The sequence below is a fragment of the Theropithecus gelada genome, chromosome 8 (assembly GCF_003255815.1).
Source record: "Theropithecus gelada isolate Dixy chromosome 8, Tgel_1.0, whole genome shotgun sequence".
In the NCBI taxonomy this organism is placed as follows: domain Eukaryota; kingdom Metazoa; phylum Chordata; class Mammalia; order Primates; family Cercopithecidae; genus Theropithecus; species Theropithecus gelada.
In genome coordinates this window covers 37,155,516-37,173,508 of record NC_037676.1, presented here as the reverse complement: position 1 = coordinate 37,173,508, position 17,993 = coordinate 37,155,516, and the positions used below count along the sequence as shown (strand labels likewise).

At 40.8% G+C, this 17,993-nt stretch overlaps 1 protein-coding gene across 5 annotated transcripts in view; it reads left to right on the top strand.

Moving 5' to 3' along the window:
• The window catches only part of NSD3 (nuclear receptor binding SET domain protein 3), a 108,786-nt gene extending 90,793 nt beyond the window's left edge, over positions 1–17,993 (top strand). For 4 of the 5 annotated variants that reach the window (XM_025395401.1, XM_025395402.1, XM_025395398.1 and 1 more), the window contains 8 exons: positions 2,116–2,318; positions 3,291–3,403; positions 4,044–4,313; positions 11,405–11,521; positions 13,323–13,464; positions 14,580–14,686; positions 16,503–16,707; positions 17,130–17,993. In XM_025395401.1, the coding sequence (XP_025251186.1) occupies positions 2,116–2,318; positions 3,291–3,403; positions 4,044–4,313; positions 11,405–11,521; positions 13,323–13,464; positions 14,580–14,686; positions 16,503–16,707; positions 17,130–17,371 (1,399 nt within the window). In that variant the 3' untranslated portion in view covers positions 17,372–17,993. The remainder of the gene's footprint in view (positions 1–2,115; positions 2,319–3,290; positions 3,404–4,043; positions 4,314–11,404; positions 11,522–13,322; positions 13,465–14,579; positions 14,687–16,502; positions 16,708–17,129) is intronic. The other variant, XM_025395400.1, reaches the window with a different exon arrangement.

The following is a 17,993-nucleotide window of genomic DNA, read 5'->3' as shown; positions in this document are numbered from 1 at the left end:
TCTGTTCTCTCTCTATTACATATGTTACATGTTTAACCATTTAAATTTTTAGAACTTCATTTTTAGCTGAGATCTGGGGTATTGAGATCAAACCTCCCCCTGCTTCTTTTTCTTTCTTTTTTTTTTTTTTTTTTTTTTTTGAGACAAAGTCTTGCTCTGTCCCAGGCTGGAACGCAGTGGTACAATCTTGGCTCACTGCAGCCTCTGCCTCCCGGGTTCAAGCAGTTCTCCTGCCTCAGCCTCCCGAGTAGCTGGGATTACAGATGCATGCCATGATGCCTGGCTAATCTTTGTGTTTTTATTAGAGATGAGGTTTCACCATGTTGGGCAGGCTGGTCTTGAACTCCTGACTTCAAGTGATCTGCCTGCCACAACCTCCCCAAGTGCTGGGATTACAGGCTTGAGCCACCCAACCCGGCCGATACAATGTGTTTTTAATACCTGGAAAGAAACACATCTAATGTTAATAGTATCAAGGATGAGATTACAAGAAGAGGCATTTTCACTTTTCTGTTATACATTTCTGCATTGTTTTAATTTTTAAAAGAAGTGCATACTACTTTCATAATTGAAAAATATGTATCTTTCTGGTGTGGAGAAGGGTGCACAGTTTGAAAATTAATATATTTAAGACATTTCTAGATAAGAAATACCTAAAACAATGTAAGAAGCCTTCAGATCTTCAAATAAACTTCAGTTTTTTAAAAGTTATGAATATGAAAATGTCTTTGACTTATTTTAATACTTAAGTTTTAATTACATTACATTTTAAAGAACCCAAAACAGTGCTCCAATTAAGTTCACAGTCCAATGAGATTTTGTATCTAGGTCAGATTCTTCTTGTATGTTTTGGAAAGACTTCCATCCATGAACTAATTCTTAATGTATTTCTTTCCAATCAGGCCCAGTGGGGCTGCATGAAGCTGTTTATTTTCAATAACTAGTTACTCCAATGTATTGCTTCTTGGGGGAAAATATGAGGACCTGGAACAAACCCAGGCAGAACGTGTGCCTCTTCCTAACTGACATTAGTGAAGGCAGTAACTGTATACATATTTACCTTAAAGTTGTTTAGAAATAAATAGAGCCTGCTTTGAGAACGAACCAAATATCTATCACAGAAAATAGTGGTTTTTGTTTTGTTTACAATATGAGCATGGATTCTTACCCATGTTTTTAATTCTTAGATGAACAGCAAAGTACATTTCAGGTGACACTTTATCATCAAGTTCTGCAATATAAAATCAGGGAGTGCAATCATGTCATCATTTATCTTCTCAGTAATACAGTTATGTGTTAAAAAATTGTTTTATTAGGCATATGTAAAATAAGAGATTGAAAAAATTTACGTCTATGTATATTTACTACAAAAGCCTGTGAGGTTGGTCTCATTTTCTGACTGTTAGCTTCATCATTTAATTCTTAATTTGTCTGCTTGCTAGAAACTGTCAGATTTTCTCACAGATGGTTTCATTTAGTGACTGCTGTAGTATTCAATTATCATAGCCTGAAACAGTTATATTTTCATTCTGTCCTCTATTCCATGTTTATTATGATCTAAGATGAATTAGATTCTGAAATACAAAGTGATATAAAACCTAGTACATTTGGCCAAGAGGTGTTTGCCCAGGTTGACTACAGACTAAATGCTGATTTGAATGGGAATGGTCATTCTTTATTACAGCATCAGTTTATTCTCAAAATGATTCCATTGACTACTAGAAATAAACTGTTATACCTTGAAAGATAATCTCAGTATTAAGTTTGGGGAGAAACATGACTTGTAGGATTCAAATTAGGTTTAGAATGTCATTGGGTAGTAGGTTCAGTATTATGATATTTTAGAACATATTTTCATGATATGTATTTTATAAATATGAAATATTTTTTCAAAGAAAGTACATCAGGTGATTAGGGCCTAATTTGTTTAGTCTGTGTTCACTATTTCATTAATTACTTAATTTTTTTAATGATGTGCGGTATTTTATGTTCTTAGAATCTGAATGAAAATTGCAAAATACAAAACTTTTTTTCCCTTCTGCCAACCTTGTAAATAGTGGTTTTTTGTTTTGTTTTGTTTTTGCCTTCTTGATCTAAAATTGCTTTCGTTTTCAGATGGTGGCCAGCAGAGATCTGCAACCCCAGGTCTGTGCCACTGAACATCCAGGGCCTTAAACATGACTTGGGGGACTTCCCTGTGTTCTTCTTTGGTTCTCATGACTACTACTGGGTACACCAGGGCAGAGTGTTCCCTTATGTTGAAGGAGACAAAAGCTTTGCTGAGGGGCAGACTAGTATTAACAAGACCTTCAAAAAAGGTAAGCTGGATGATGTTTACCATGACTCAAAACTACAACTCCGGTGTCGGTTTCTCAACATCTCCTCACCTCCCTAATATTTCTGATATTAGAGAATTTTCACTAGGCATTATGATCCTGTGTCCATAAGCTTCCAGTCACATTAGAACCAGGTTTGAAATACATTTCAATATTGTAGACTGTGCTGTGTATTTGAAAGGAATTTCTTCAGTGATCTTTCTGTAAACACAGATTATTCTAGGAATAGTCTTTGTTTTTTTGTTTGTTTTTTTTTTAAGACAGGGTCTCACTCTGTTGCCCAGGCTGGAATGCAGTGGCATGATCACAGCTCACTGCAGCCCTCAACTCCAGGGCTCAAGCTATCCTCTTGCCTCAGCCTCCCGAGTAGCTGGGGCTACAGGTGCCTGCCATCATGCCCAGCTAATTTTTGCATTTTTTATAGAGATGGGGTTTCACCATGTTGTCCGGGCTGGTCTTGAACTCCTGGGTTCAAGCAATCTGCCCGCCTCAGCCTTCCAAAGTGCTGGGATTATAGCTCTAAGCCACCAACTCCAGCCTGAGAATAGTCTTTTTAATCAAGTGAAGTTCTTTTGCAACAGAAAAATAGTAAAGACTTCCCATGAAAAGCCTTACAGTTGCTTTTGCAGTGTTTGGCTTTCTGGTAAGGGTAAAATGAATTTAAATCTAGTATAAGGCAAAAAGCTGCTGTTAGGGTCACTTGGAGACCTCTGATCATTGAAGTAGAGCCTCTTCCCTGAGGCAACAGCATGCACAGAGCATAGTATTCAATGAGTTATATCCTATTTCATTGTTACCCCATCCTGGTGGTAAACAGTAACTTCCAGAAAATAATTTTAAAAAGAAAAATCTCAGGCCAGATGCAAAGCATTGGGAAGGCAGTGTAAAACTACTATCCCATCAATTTTCCTTTGGTTTTTGGTATTTACATACTTTGTATCGTCTTATTGGCAGCACTGGAAGAAGCTGCAAAACGTTTCCAGGAATTGAAAGCACAAAGAGAGAGTAAAGAAGCCCTAGAGATTGAAAAAAACTCAAGAAAACCCCCTCCCTACAAACACATCAAAGTAAGTCTTTATCTCTGGCCTGGGATTGCCAAATAAAATAAGAAGCAAAGTAAGTCTTTACTATGAAAGCATTGGTATTTAATAGATGAGATGAAATGCATTACTCTCTAGTAGTTAAAGACCCTTTTTGACTTGTGCAAACTTTTGCTAATTATCACAGTCTTCTGTAAAACAGAGCTCCTGTTGGAAGCATCAAATGGGAGACGTAGCTATTGTGCTGTGAAAATTAGGCCTTTGATAAGTCCTCTCATACCTAGTAGCAACATGTCTTATGTGAAATGCTGTTCTCGTTCTACCAGGTTATCCTGCCACCAAATGAGAATATAGGTGTTTACTCCCTTTATTTTAGAGAACCCCCAAACAAGCATATTTTCTCTTGTTTTCAGTTACGAAATTTCCATCTAGTGAAAGTAGAAATACCAAGGATAAATAAGTGAAAATTCACATGAGGCTTTGATATTTTTGTCAACTAAATGACAAAAGAGATGGTTATTAATTTCAGCTTACTCATCAGGAAAGATAAAGAACCTTTCTTGGAGTAGCACCACGAGGCAGTAGCATGGATATTTTAGATGTTCCTGTTCACATTGCCAGATGACTTACCTGCTGCCTCCCTCTTGCTTGTTATTTTGTTTTCTAGGCTAACAAAGTAATAGGAAAGGTGCAGATCCAGGTTGCTGACCTGTCAGAGATTCCCCGCTGTAACTGCAAGCCAGCTGATGAAAACCCTTGTGGCTTGGAATCAGAGTGCCTGAACAGAATGTTGCAGTACGAATGCCACCCACAGGTGTGCCCAGCTGGAGATCGTTGTCAGAACCAGTGCTTTACAAAGAGACTGTACCCTGATGCAGAGATCATCAAAACAGAGCGGAGAGGCTGGGGCCTCAGGACCAAAAGGAGCATTAAGAAGGTAGCATGGGATGGTGGTGGGGGGTGGAAGAGATCAGAACCTGGGCTTTTTAGGAATGCTTCAATAGGGAATAGTTCTAGGGATAAAATAAACAGGGATTTATGGTAAAATTTTAAAACTTCCTATGTTGAGAGTTTGGTACTTCTTGAGCAAAGAAGAGTAGTAGGAAGAAGGTGGTGATAAAATGTACTTAAACTTTGAGTGTCCAGTGGCTAGTCATAAAAAGGAGAGAGGGGACACTGGTAATTTCTATGTGAAATAGTTTTTACTTGTTTTTTTATTATTTTACTTTTATTTTCTTTTAAAGACAGGGTCCCCATTCTGTTACCCATGCTGGAGTACAGTGGCATGTTCATAGTTCACTCAAGCCTTGAACTCCTGGGCTCAAGAGATCCTCCCACTTCAGTCTTCCAAGTAGCTGGGTAGGGTCTCACTACATTGCTCAGGCTGGTCTCAAACTCCTGGACTCAAGTGATTCTCCTGTCTTGGCCCCCCAAAGTGCTGGGATTGTAAGCATGAGCCATTGTGTCCAACCTAAAATTACTCTTGACACTTTTCTACCTTTTAAAAAAAATTGGCGGCCGGGCGCGGTGGCTCAAGCCTGTAATCCCAGCACTTTGGGAGGCCGAGGCGGGTGGATCACAAGGTCAGGAGATCGAGACTATCCTGGCTAACATGGTGAAACCCCATCTCTACTAAAAATACAAAAAACTAGCCGGGCGCGGTAGCGGGCGCCTGTAGTCCCAGCTACTTGGGAGGCTGAGGCGGGAGAATGGCGTGAACCCGGGGGGCGGAGCTTGCAGTGAGCCGAGATCGCGCCACTGCACTCCAGCCTGGGAGACACAGTGAGACTCCGTCTCAAAAAAAAAAAAAAAATTGGCTAGGCGCAGTGGCTCACGCCTGTAATCCCAGCACCTTGGGAGGCCAAGGAGGGCGGATCACGAGGTCAGGATATTGAGACCGTCCTGGCTAACACAGTGAAACCCCATCTCTACTAAAAATACAAAACATTAGCCGGGCGTGGTGGCGGGTGCCTGTAGTCCCAGCTACTCAGGAGGCTGAGGCAGGAGAATGGCGTGAACCCGGGAGGTAGAGCTTGCAGTGAGTTGAGATTGTGCCACTGCACTCCAGCCTGGGCAACAGAGTGAGACTCCATCTCAAAAAAAAAAAAAAAAAAAAAAAAAAAGGTTTGTAATTTAAAAATACCATCTAATATAGTAAGGAAAAGTCATACAATACGATCAATACAATACAAAAAAGATAGCAGAGTGAAATTCTTCCTTCATCCCTTCAATTCTTCATCTCATCAGAGATAACCATTGTTAACAGTTTGATAGGTAGCCTTTTATAACTTTTTCTATATAGTTATAAACATACATAAAAAGATATGGGTTTTTTTAGGATTTTCTAAACATAAATATCTGACATTTTCTTCCCATTCACACACTATATTATAAATACATTTGTGGCACTACATATAGATTTTACTTCATTCTTTTTAACAGTCTCCTTTTAGTCATAGTAAAATGTACCATATTTATTTAACCTATTTCCCAGTAAGTAAATAATTAATTTAACCTATTCCCAATAAATAAATAGATAAATATTTTTAAATTCCATAATGAATGTTCTTGGTCATCCACCTTTCTGCACCTATTTCTGTAGGTCAGATTGCTTGAAGTGAAATTCAGTTATTCGGGACAAGTGTATTAAGCTGCTTCCTATGTGGTAGGTACTATTCTCGGCACTTGGAAAACAATAGTGAACAAGACACTTGAAACCCTTACCTTAGTGGATCTGCTTGAGGAGACAGATAATAAACATGTCGAGTGCCACTAACTGCTGTGAATAAAAATAAAGCTGGAAAAGGGGCTAGCTGGTGACAGGGATTGCCCTTTTCAATTGACTGGCTCAGGAAGGCCTGAGGAGGCGCTGTGTGCCCTGTGTGTAGTAGAAAGCCATGCAGGTGTGTGCAGGAGAAGAGCACATCAGACTGGAGGCAGGCAGCTGTAAAGGCTGCAGTGTGCTCCAGGAATAGCAAGGAAGTTCTGGGCCTGGGGAGGAGCCACAGGAGAGGAGGGAGAGAAGCTGCAGTGAGAAGGGCCGCCACCAGCTAGATAGGATGGGGCCTTACTGGCCATATTGGCCATGGGATGGGGAACATCTGGAGGATTTTACTAGGGAGTGACTTGATCTGATTTGATGTATTAGTTTTCTATTGCCACATACAAATGTTACCACAAAGTTAGCAAATTAAGACATAACACGCATTTTATTATCTCACAGTTAATATGGGTCAGGAGTCCAGGCAATCCTTAGCTGGGTCCTCTACTGAGGGCCTCACCAGGCAGCAGTCAAGGTGCCAACTGGGGCTGGGTTCTCCTCTGTGGCTTGACTAGGGAAGGATCTGCTTCCCTGTTTGCATGGTTGTTGGCAGAACTCCGTTCTCTAGCTGTAGGGGTGAGAGACTCCGGTTGTTTTTGTTTTTGTGGGGGGTGTGTGTGTTTGTTTGTTTTGCCGTTGGCCAGGAGCTGCTTTCAGCTTCTAGAGGCTGCCCACAGTTCCTTGCCACATGGGATTCCCAGCATGGCCACTTGCTTCCTTACAGCCAGCGGGGGTGAGAGACACTACACGAAGATGGACACTAAAGTCTTATGTCATAAACTCACAGAATCACCTGTCGCCCATGCCATATTCTGTTGGTTAGAAGCTAATCACAGGTCCTGCTCACATGCAACAAGGGGAGGAGGCGACACAATGGCATGAACACCAGCAGGCAGGCATCACAGGGGCCACCTTGAGAGTCTGTCTGCCACACTTGGGTTTCGAAAGGATGATTGTGGCTGTGGTATGGAGAACATATGATAAGAAGGAAAGAGCGATCAAGGGAGACCATTAGAGTCGCCCAGGAGAAAGACCATGGTGATGTGGAACCACTGGGGTTGTAGTTGAGCCAGGAGAGAAGTGGTTGGATTTCTGACATTTTAAAGGTAGAACCAACAGGATTTGCTGATGTATTGGATATGTGGACTGGGCTGCTTGGTCCAAGGCCAACCACATCTAAAATGTCATCATATAATGCAAAATGTTTTATATTACTTTAGTGCCATGTATATCATATATACACATTTTTGCCTATGATTTCATGGGAGTTTATGGGGCCATCCTGAAATCCATCCACTTTAATATTGTGTTAACACCTTTTAGTAGTAGTTGCACTTATTCTGAAATGTGTTGTAAGATAACTTATTAAACAATCTTGATTTTCCTGCTCTTTAGCACTTGAGGGTTTGCTGATGTAAGACAATTGGTCTTTTACAAAATAGCTAGAAATATACAATCATTGAAAAGTGTAATCAGAAAGACATTATAGCAACATGAATAAGATAGTTGGTGTATTTACAGGAAAGAAGTCCAATATGAAATGGAATGTACACAGTCAGGTCCCCTTCTTTCTCCACAGAACAGATTCCTGAAAATGTGTGCCAAACTCTAGGGACTTCTTGTTATGAAGTAGTTTCTTTCTCAGAAAAAATGTTAAGGTATTAAATACTGAATTACAGCCTTTTGCTGCAGTCTTTAAGGACAGATCTGTAGCATTTTTTAAGTTAATGAATTTGTTAACAATTTTTGTTCACAATTGAATTCACAGTTAATGGTTTTTAAGTCTAGTAAGCAACTCTTTGAGGCTAAAGATCTGTCTCTTAGAACATCTGAAATATTTCCATCTTTACAGTGGTATCAAGTTTATGAGACTTGCTGTCATATTTGATATCAGCACTTAATTTTTCTATGTTTACTCATTTTCATAGACTGATTAAAGTGTAAACCATAATAAATCATGATCAAGCTTTTAAATTCACAAAACTATTTCTTCAAATGAAATCTTACCTTGAATCCCAATGTGTGAAAAAAGAAGTAGTAGAGCTGATTTGGTTGAAATTCTCCTCTATAGGTTTCCACTAAAGAAAATTTGCCGTAGGCCGGGCAGAGTGCCTCACACCTGTAATCCCAACACTTTGGGAGGTCGAGGCAGGTGGATCATTTGAGGTTAGGAGTTCGAGACCAGTCTGACCAACATAGTGAAACCCCATCTCTACTAAAAATATAAAATTCGCTGGGCATGGTGATGCACGCCTGTAATCCCAGCTACTTGGGAGGCTGAGGCAGGAGAATCGCTTGAACCCAGGAGGTGGAGGTTGCAGTGACCTGAGATCACACCATTGCACTCCAGCCTGGGCAACAAGAATGAAACCCCATCTCCAAAAAGAAAATTTGCCCTAACATCATTAGGTATAGTAACAGTAGGTTGCAATGCAGCCAAGATGGCAGTACAATCTTCTGCTACCCTTTGATATCATATCATAGTGCAAAATGTTGTTCATCGGCTGATAACAAAGTCCAAACTGGATACAGGAAAAGCCATTTGAGGCTGACAGTGTATGTAATAGATGAATGTGCAGAACAGTCCCATGTCCTTTGTGAGAAAGGACTGGAAGGAAAAAGTGAAGGAAATTAACTGTTTATGGTGCTGCATTTACAGATCAATTTTGTTTTTATTTCCTTGAAACGGAGTCTTGCCCTGCCACCCAGGCTGGAGTGCAGTGGTGCAGTCACATCTCGCTGCAGCCTTGAACTCTCGGGCTCAAGTGATCCTCCTGCCTCAGCCTCCCAAGTAGTTGGGACCACAGCCATGCACCACTACACCTCGCTGATATTTTTTATTTTTTGTAGAAATGGGGTCTCACTGTGTTGCCCAGGCTGATCTCAAACTCCTGGCTCAAGCAGTCCTCCTGCCTCAGCCTCCCAAAGTGCTAGGATTACAGGCAGGAGCCACCACACCTGGCTTGTTTTTCTTTCTAACTGAATTCCGTGTCATAGCTTATACAGTAGATAAAAACAGGAGAGGGAAAAAGCCAGCGGTCACCTTTGGTAGTGACTGCTCTGCAGCTGAAACATGCAGCTCTGTGAAGCAGAGCGGTGCTTCTCACTAAGCTCACTCACCACATGCCACCAAAGGAAGAGTCAGGGAGGTTAGGGCCCTTCTAGTTTAACCATTCATTTCTTTTCTCTTACTATAATCTATTTTTATCAATAGACAAAGATTAAATATTTTAAAGACCATTGGCTTATGTTCTTAATGATTTTCCACAATCAGAAAACGTGATGCAGTACTTCTCTTCAGATAGTGACTACCAACAGTTCTGTGACACCAAGAGCTATAAGAAGGGCTAGTGGAAATTTGTGGGGTGGAGGGAGGGAGGGAGAATAGGACAGAAATCTGATAAAATAAGCCAATACATTTTTGTTTTTCAAGATATTTATTTTCCTCTAAAATATATTTGTAAGACTGGTAAGTCCTTATAGAGAATGTTGACCTAGACTGAATCAGCAATGCTTTTGAGGTGAAAAGGTTAATGATTATGTAATTATAAACACAAAATGTTGAATGTATAATATTTGCTCTTATTTTAAAAGGAGCTTATCACTGTATGCCTATTAGAACAGCTAAAATGATAAATAGTGGCAATACCAGATGCAGGCAGGACGTGGAGAAGGTGGATCTCATGAACTGCTGGTGGGAGCATATGACGGTAGACAACTCTGGACAATAGTTTGGCAGTTTCCTTAATAAGGAAACATACACTCACCATATGGTGCAGCAGACGCACTCCTGGCCATTTATCCAGGAAGATGAAAATCTATGTCCACACAAAAACTTTCGCCAGAATGTTCATAGCAGCTTTATTTGTAAAGCCAGTATCTGGAAACAATTCAGATGTTCCTCTATGGGTGAATGGCTAAACAAATGGCAGAAACACTACTCAGAGATTTAAAAAGAACAACCTGTTGATATACTCAGCACCTTGGGTAGATCTCAGGGGAATCTGCCTGAGTTTTTTTCTTTAAAGCCAACCTCAAAAGGTTCTGTACTGTATCATTCAATTATAAAACATTCCTTTTTTTTGTTTGTTTTTGTTTTTGTTTTTTTTTGAGACAGAGTCTTACTCTGTCACCCAGGCTGGAGTGCAGTGGCGCGATCTCGGCTCACTGCAGCCTCTGCCTCCTGGGTTTCAGCGATTCTCCAGCCTCAGCTTCCTGGGTAGCTGGGATTACAGGCATGTGCCACCACGCCTGGCCAGTTTTTGTGTTCTTAGTAGAGGTGGGGTTTTCACCATGTTGGCCAGGCTGGTCTCGAACTCCTTGACCTCAGGTGATCTGCCCGCCTCAGCCTTCCAAAGTGCTGGGATTACAGGCATGAACCACGGCGCCCAGCCAAAACATTCTTGAAATGACAAAATTCTAGAGATAGAGAACAGATGAGTGATTGCCAGGGGTTAGGATGGGATGAGTGGAGGAAGGATGGAGGAAGGGTGTGATTATAAAGGAGTATCACAAGGAATCTCTGTGGTGAGGCACCAGCTCTGTATCTTGATTGCAATGGTGACTACGTGATCCTATGCCTGCTAAAACTGCATAGAAATATATATAAACACAAATGCATGCATGTAAAATTGGTAAAATCTGAATAAAGTCTGGATTATACCAATGTCAGTTTTCTGGTTTTGATATTATAGTGTAGTTATGTCAGTTGTTACCATTGGGGGAAACTGAGTGAATGTTCTCAAGATTTCCCATGTACTATTTTTGCCACTTCCTCTGAGTGTCAGTAATTACTTCAAAAGAAGCTTAAAAACAAAAACAGAGCTCACTTGTTTCAGATTCAGATCTCTTCCAGGTCTTACCCCGAAACCTGCATAGCCACAAACTAGTAAAAGTCTGTTATAATATAGCTTCAAAGGCTAAAGTTAGCTTTATCCCCAGATCCCAGCGATGTACCACATGTTGTCAGTTGGACTATAAAAATAGTATTGTCAGCAAGAAAAGACAAGCAGATTGTCACCTTCTGAGGCACTTATACCAGAAAAATAATGCCACCTGTATGCCTATGAATAAATAACCATTTCTTTCTAGGGTTGAAGTTATATTTTCAGGGTTCTCTTTAATTATTTTGGGTTATACATGCGTCATTAAGCAATGCTTTATATAATACACTGATTTTAAGTTACGTATTGCACATTTATCTCCAGGGTGAATTTGTAAATGAATACGTCGGTGAATTAATTGATGAAGAAGAATGCAGATTGCGAATCAAGCGAGCCCACGAGAACAGTGTAACTAATTTTTATATGTTAACTGTTACCAAGGTAAAATTGCTTTTTTTTTTTGTAAGAAAAAGGGATTTGTTTTTGTTTTTGTTTCGTAGTCTTAATTTGAACTCAGTTTCTTTTAATTTGATTTTTCTTCAGGTAGAGCATAATGATTTGCAGTAGCTAGTGTGCTGCCTACTATAATGTGCCAGTTATACCAGAGTACAAAAATGAATGATACTGAAGCTTTGCACATGTCATGTGAGACAGCACTGTGAGTGAAAATAAAACCAAGAGCAGGGTTAGCATATCTGGATTTTAGTCTGAGTTCTTTGTCAAAAAAGTCCTGGGCCTCAGTTTCTTTATTACTGAAGGAGAGAATCAACTCTGTGATTCTAAGTTATAAGCCACCGTTATTAAAGTTCTACTGTAGCCAAAACTCCAAATTGTTTTGTATATTAAAACTTTTTGGCAGGGCACAGTGGCTCACGCCTGTAATCCCAATACTTTGGGAGGCTGAGGAGGGCAGATCACATGAGCTCAGGAGTTTGAGACTGGCCTGTGCAACACAGGAAGACTCTACCCCCCTGTCTCTACAAAAAATAAAAATAAAGTTACCCAGGTGTGGTGGCACGTGCCTGTGGTCCTAGCTCCTCAGGAGGCTGAGGCGGGAGGATTACTTGAGCCCAGGAGGTCAAGGCTTTAGTGAACTGTGATCACACCACTGCATTCCTGCTTGGGCAACAGAGCAAGACCCTGTCTCAAAAAAAAAAAAAAAAAGAGGAAAATAATGAGTTCTGTCATAAGAAAAATGACAGTAAAACTGCTAGTTTAATCCCTGCAGTTGTAAGACCTATTTGATACACATTACATCCATTATCTCAGTTAACTTTTTTGTCAGTTCTCTCATTTACAGAGGACAAGAAGCTGATGTCCAGCCATGATAAGTGATTTGTTGACTATTTTGTTACAGTTTTAAGAACGAAGACTAGTACCCATGTTTCCTGTGTTCTAGGCTATCATATCTCTAAAACTGAGATTCAGAGTGTCATTAAAGTAAGAAATGGAGCTTAAAAGTATTTTAACTGATATGTCATTGTTTGAAAGTTTTACAACTTTCATAAACATGTTTCATAAACATCAGTTAAAATGCCATTCTTTATGATTGCTGGGATCTGGCTCCTTCAACCCTATCCTCCCTGCCAGTGGCCCCTCCAGCCAGCGTGACAGCACTTGAGAGGCTCAGTTCTGTGGAGCTTATCCAGATTATTAGAGTTCAAATTCAGGAAACCTGAATATTCAGCTTTTTAATGTATTGTGAACTTTAAAAACAGAGCAAATAGATAAGCACTGGAGAATATATCCTACACAGTAGTCCTTCCATCAGACAGATCTCCAAGTTTTGTTTCTCATTTTTCTTTCTTCTTTCTGGCCTAAGCTCTCATGTATCCCCTCCTATACCAGTTTTGCTTCCTGCTTGGAGCAGAAAAGGGGGGCTGACAGCAAAACACCAGAGTAGTTATCAGAACTTTGAGCTCTCTAATCAGAAAATATCATTCCTAAACCTCTGACCCACTAATCTTCTAAATAGCATTATTCCGTGGTCTGTTTGTTTCTAGAAGCAAACTTAAAAAGCAACTAAATCCCACTTTATCCTAATTACTTTACTTTGACTTGAAGGTCATCAAATAAAGGAAAGAACTTAGTAAATTGCCCAGGCAGTCTCACATTTCCTGATTTGTCAGTTGTCAGACACCAGCTGGTAGCAAAATGCTGCTGCCTGTGATCCTTGACTGAGTTGGATGTTTCTGGGAGAGACTTGATTTATGAAACAGGTACCTTTCTTTTCTTTCTGAAGGATCGTATAATTGATGCCGGCCCCAAAGGAAATTATTCTCGCTTCATGAACCACAGTTGTAATCCCAACTGTGAAACACAAAAGTGGACAGTGAATGGAGATGTTCGAGTGGGACTGTTTGCTCTCTGTGATATTCCTGCAGGTAAAAAAGTGACTCGTTCCCCATGCTTTCCTCCCTAGGAAGAAAGAATATCCTATAGAGCCAGGACATGGTTCTTCAAGGCTTGATGCCTAAGAACTTATTCAAATAAGAGGAAGGTTATATTTAGAAAACGTATTCAAATAAAAGGCAGGTTATATTTAGAATTGAGTGTTAGCTGCCAGTGAGAGGCAAAACTCTATAACCTCAGAAAGGAATTTAGTGAGAACTTTTATGTAAGAGTGGGTATGATAGGATTCTGTGTCCACAGTCCTGCTGAATGAATTCTCCAAGTAAGCTGCTGTCCGTACAGTGTAACCAGATGTTTTAGCTGTTGTTTTCTTTTTAAAACATATTAACAGTAATTAGCTTGTGTCAGCAGCAACTGGTTCCTTAGTTGCTGGTATTTTTTGTTGTTGTTTTCACTTTGAAAGATCATTCTGTTTCAAATTAGACATAAAAGCCTCTGAAGCCAGAGCTGCTGTTTTCATTTTTCCTTACCCATCCAGCATCTGAACAAAACTTGGTTTCTCCTTTGTTTAGTTTGTAGAAAAATAGGTGAGAAGAGAAATGCTGTAGCTAAAACAGATTTAAACTGTGTTTCTAGAACTCATTGTGGATTGTTTAAGCCCAGCCAGAAGAAAGCTTAGGAGTCCCTAGTTTGAGTCCCTGGATCTTTGGTGTATGCAGTGAACCTTCATTTTGGATCTTTATTTGATCATAATATAACGCAGTAATTACTGGAAATAGTATTGTCACAATTCCATGGTCATATTGTTCATTTAGAAACTAGTGTGACTTAGCTATAGAAAAGAAGGCTGAACTAGAACCTATTCTCCTGCAGATTCTTAGATGCTGTCACATTGGTTTCAACCACTGCTTTGAAAAGGACATGACTTCTTTTGAGGATGTGTAGTTTTGCTGTCCTTGTTCATGGGTGGGGATGTTTTTCTCCTTTTCTTTTTTTACCATCACTGTTATCAATGAGGTAGAACACTGGCAAGGGAAACGCCTTCATGCCAGAATGATGTCTCTTTTTTCATCAGGGGAATGTGCCTGTGAGAGCATTTCTCTTCCCCATGACTCGAGTTTGAATAATTATTTCTCCTGTGTTTCAGGGATGGAGTTAACATTTAATTATAACCTAGATTGTCTGGGCAACGGCAGAACGGAGTGCCACTGTGGGGCAGATAACTGCAGTGGTTTTCTAGGAGTGCGGCCAAAGGTCAGTCTTGCAGGGGAGCGCCCCCAGCCAACAGGAGATAAGGAGTAGGGCTGTTAAGGAGTCTGTCTGGCCGGGCGCGGTGGCTCACGCCTGTAATCCCAGCACTTTGGGAGGCCGAAGTGGGTGGATCACGAGGTCAGGAGATCAAGACCATCCTGGCTAACATGGTGAAACCCCATCTCTACTAAAAATACAAAAAATTAGCTAGGTATGGTGGTGGACGCCTGTAGTCCCAGCTACTTGGGAGGCTGAGGCAGGATAACGGCATGAACCCGGAAGGCGGAGCTTGCAGTGAGCTGAGATCGCGCCACTGCACTCCAGCCTGGGTGACAGAGTGAGACTCCGTCTCAAAAAAAAAAAAAAAAAAAGAAGTCTGTTTGTGTGTTTGTGACCATCTCAGGAACCTGCTGGCAGTTGGGCACCTGGATTAGTTTGTGGGTCATCAGCTGGGCTTATCAAACATTTAGACTGTGACTTTCCAAGGAAGCTTGTTTTGGTAACGTCTGTTAGGTTCTGAGAATGTATTTTATTTCAGGTTGAATATGAAATTAGCAAAAAGCTAATTTAAAACTTTTAAAAAAATCCACAAAATACTAAGGGCCATTGAATTATACACTTTAAAATGGTGAATTCTGTGGTATGTGAATTATACCACAATGAAAAAAATTAACAGGTTGCCTAAAGTTTGGATTTACCACTACCCTTGCAATTAAAAATAAAAAGCACCTGGCTGGGCGTGGTGGCTCACGCCTGTAATCCCAGCACTTTGGGAGGCCGAGGCTGGTGGATCATAAGGTCAGGAGTTCGAGACCAGCCTGACCAACATGGTGAAACCCCATCTCTACTGAAAATACAAAAATTAGCCAGGTGTGGTAGCACACACCTGTAATCTCAGCTACTCAGGAGGCTAAGGCAGAAGAATCGCTTGAAACCAGGAGGCAGAGGTTGCAGTGAGCCAAGATCACGCCATTGCACTCCAGCATGGGTGACAGAGTGAGACTCCGTCTCAAAAAACTAACTAAATAAAAATAATAAAAAGCACCCTATTCAAAAGTCAATGAAGGCCAGGCGCAATGGCTCATGTCTGTAATCCTAGCTCTTTGGGAGGCTGAGGCAGGCGGATTGCCTGAGCTCAGGAGTTCAAGACCAGCCTGGGCAACACAGTGAAACCCCATCTCTACTAAAATACAAAAAATCAGCCATGTGTGGCAGCACGCGCCTGTCGTCCCAGCTACTCAGGAGGCTGAGGCAGGAGAATTGCTTGAACCCAGGAGGCAGAGGTTGCAGTGAGATGAGATCACCCCACTGCACTCCAGCCTGGTGACAGAGTGAGACTCAGTCTCCAAAAAAAGTCAATGAAAGGCTGAGGCAGGAGGATCACTTGAGCCCAGAAGTTTGAGACCAGCCTGGGCAGTATAGCAAGACCCTGTCTCAACAAAAAAAATTACAAAAATTAGCCAGGCATGATGGCATGCGCATGTAGTCCCAGCTACTTGGGAGGCTGAGACAAGAGGATTGCTTGAGCCCAGGAGGTCAAGGCTGCAGTGAGCCAAGATTGCACCACTGCACTCCAGCCTGGACAACACAGTGAGAACCCTATCTCAAAAAATAATAATAATAATAATTTTTAAGTCAGTGAAAACAAAACTTTATTTGTGTTATAGTATTTGTTGCAGCATAAGGCCTTCTGATGTTTTTAGGTAATTGTACAACAGATGAATTTAAATGAATGTGAGGTTGTAGGGTTTTCCTATCTGTGTCCAGCTTCATGCACTGTCTGTGATGTTTGAAACGATGATCCTTTCTTTCCTGCCAGTCGGCATGTGCGTCAACAACTGAAGAGAAGGCAAAAAATGCTAAGTTAAAACAGAAGAGACGAAAGATCAAAACAGAACCAAAGCAGATGCATGAAGATTACTGTTTTCAATGTGGAGATGGTGGAGAGCTGGTCATGTGTGACAAAAAAGACTGTCCCAAAGCATACCACCTCCTATGCCTTAACCTGACTCAGCCACCATATGGTAAGCTGGACCTTCAGGACCCTTTCCCTAACTTGTGTCTTTGCTAACTATGTGTAACTCAGAATATATTCCATGCCTTGGGATAGGAAATGTTGAATAGAGCAAACAATAGCAAAAAATTATGCTGGCAAAAAAATCTTTTCCCTTACACATTTGGGATACCCTGTGGTTCATCAAGGATTGGTTTCTTCTTGTATACTGTTCCCATAGGTGGGTAGTTGGTACCTATGGCGTTGGGTTTTGGCCAGTAGCTCACATCCGTCCTAAATAATACACCCAGATCTGTGTTTGGTTGAAATTTGGAGTTGTATTCAATTGAATTCCATCTCCAATTAGAGAAAAAGGAACCTGGGTTTTTCATGGGTAATCAAGACAGGCACTAACTTGGGCACTTCTTCTTCCTCCCCTTCTCCCCGAATTAGGAAAGTGGGAGTGTCCGTGGCATCAGTGCGATGAGTGCAGCAGTGCAGCTGTTTCCTTCTGTGAGTTCTGTCCACATTCATTTTGTAAAGATCATGAAAAGGGGGCCCTGGTTCCCTCCGCCCTGGAAGGCCGCCTCTGCTGCTCGGAACATGACCCCATGGCTCCTGTGTCACCAGAATACTGGAGCAAGATCAAATGTAAATGGGAATCACAGGATCATGGAGAAGAAGTAAAAGAATAAATGTGTGGTGTCCCCTCCTTTCTATTTACGTGAAAAAAAGCAAATAGATCATGCATTTAAAAAGAAGAGACTGCTACAGTGCATACAGCCTTTGCCATCGGAACTGCCTTATTAAAGCCAAAATGGGAAACCAGTTCATGCAGGCAGAAGCAGTTGGTGGTGTCTGGTTTTTCTGTTTTGTTTGGTTGGTTTGGGGATTCTTTTGTGGAGGGTTAAATTCCCTTGGTCTTTTCTTGCCTTTTATTGTGCTTCAATGCCATTGCAGCTTGAAAAAGAAATGTTTTTGCTTTTAAAATAAGAACAAAGAGAAAAGAAAGTTGTGTTAATGAGATAAATTTAAAGTCTAAGATGTGTTCCTTGGTTGTATAAAGCAAAAGTAGCCATCATTCCTTTATTTATTTTCATTTTTAGGAATTTCAAGAAGTGTAGTTCAATAGTCTAATGAAGTGTGTGTGTGTTTTAAGTAGGAATCTGAGAAAGCCCTCTAGGAAAGGGTGTGATAAGCTTTATATACCTCTTTACTGAGCAGTAGGTAGGCTCACTTCTCTTTCCCTTCAGAATGCTTTTCATAGACTTAGAGAAGGGCTCTATGGAAGTATTAAATCTGGCCTCTTAAAAACAA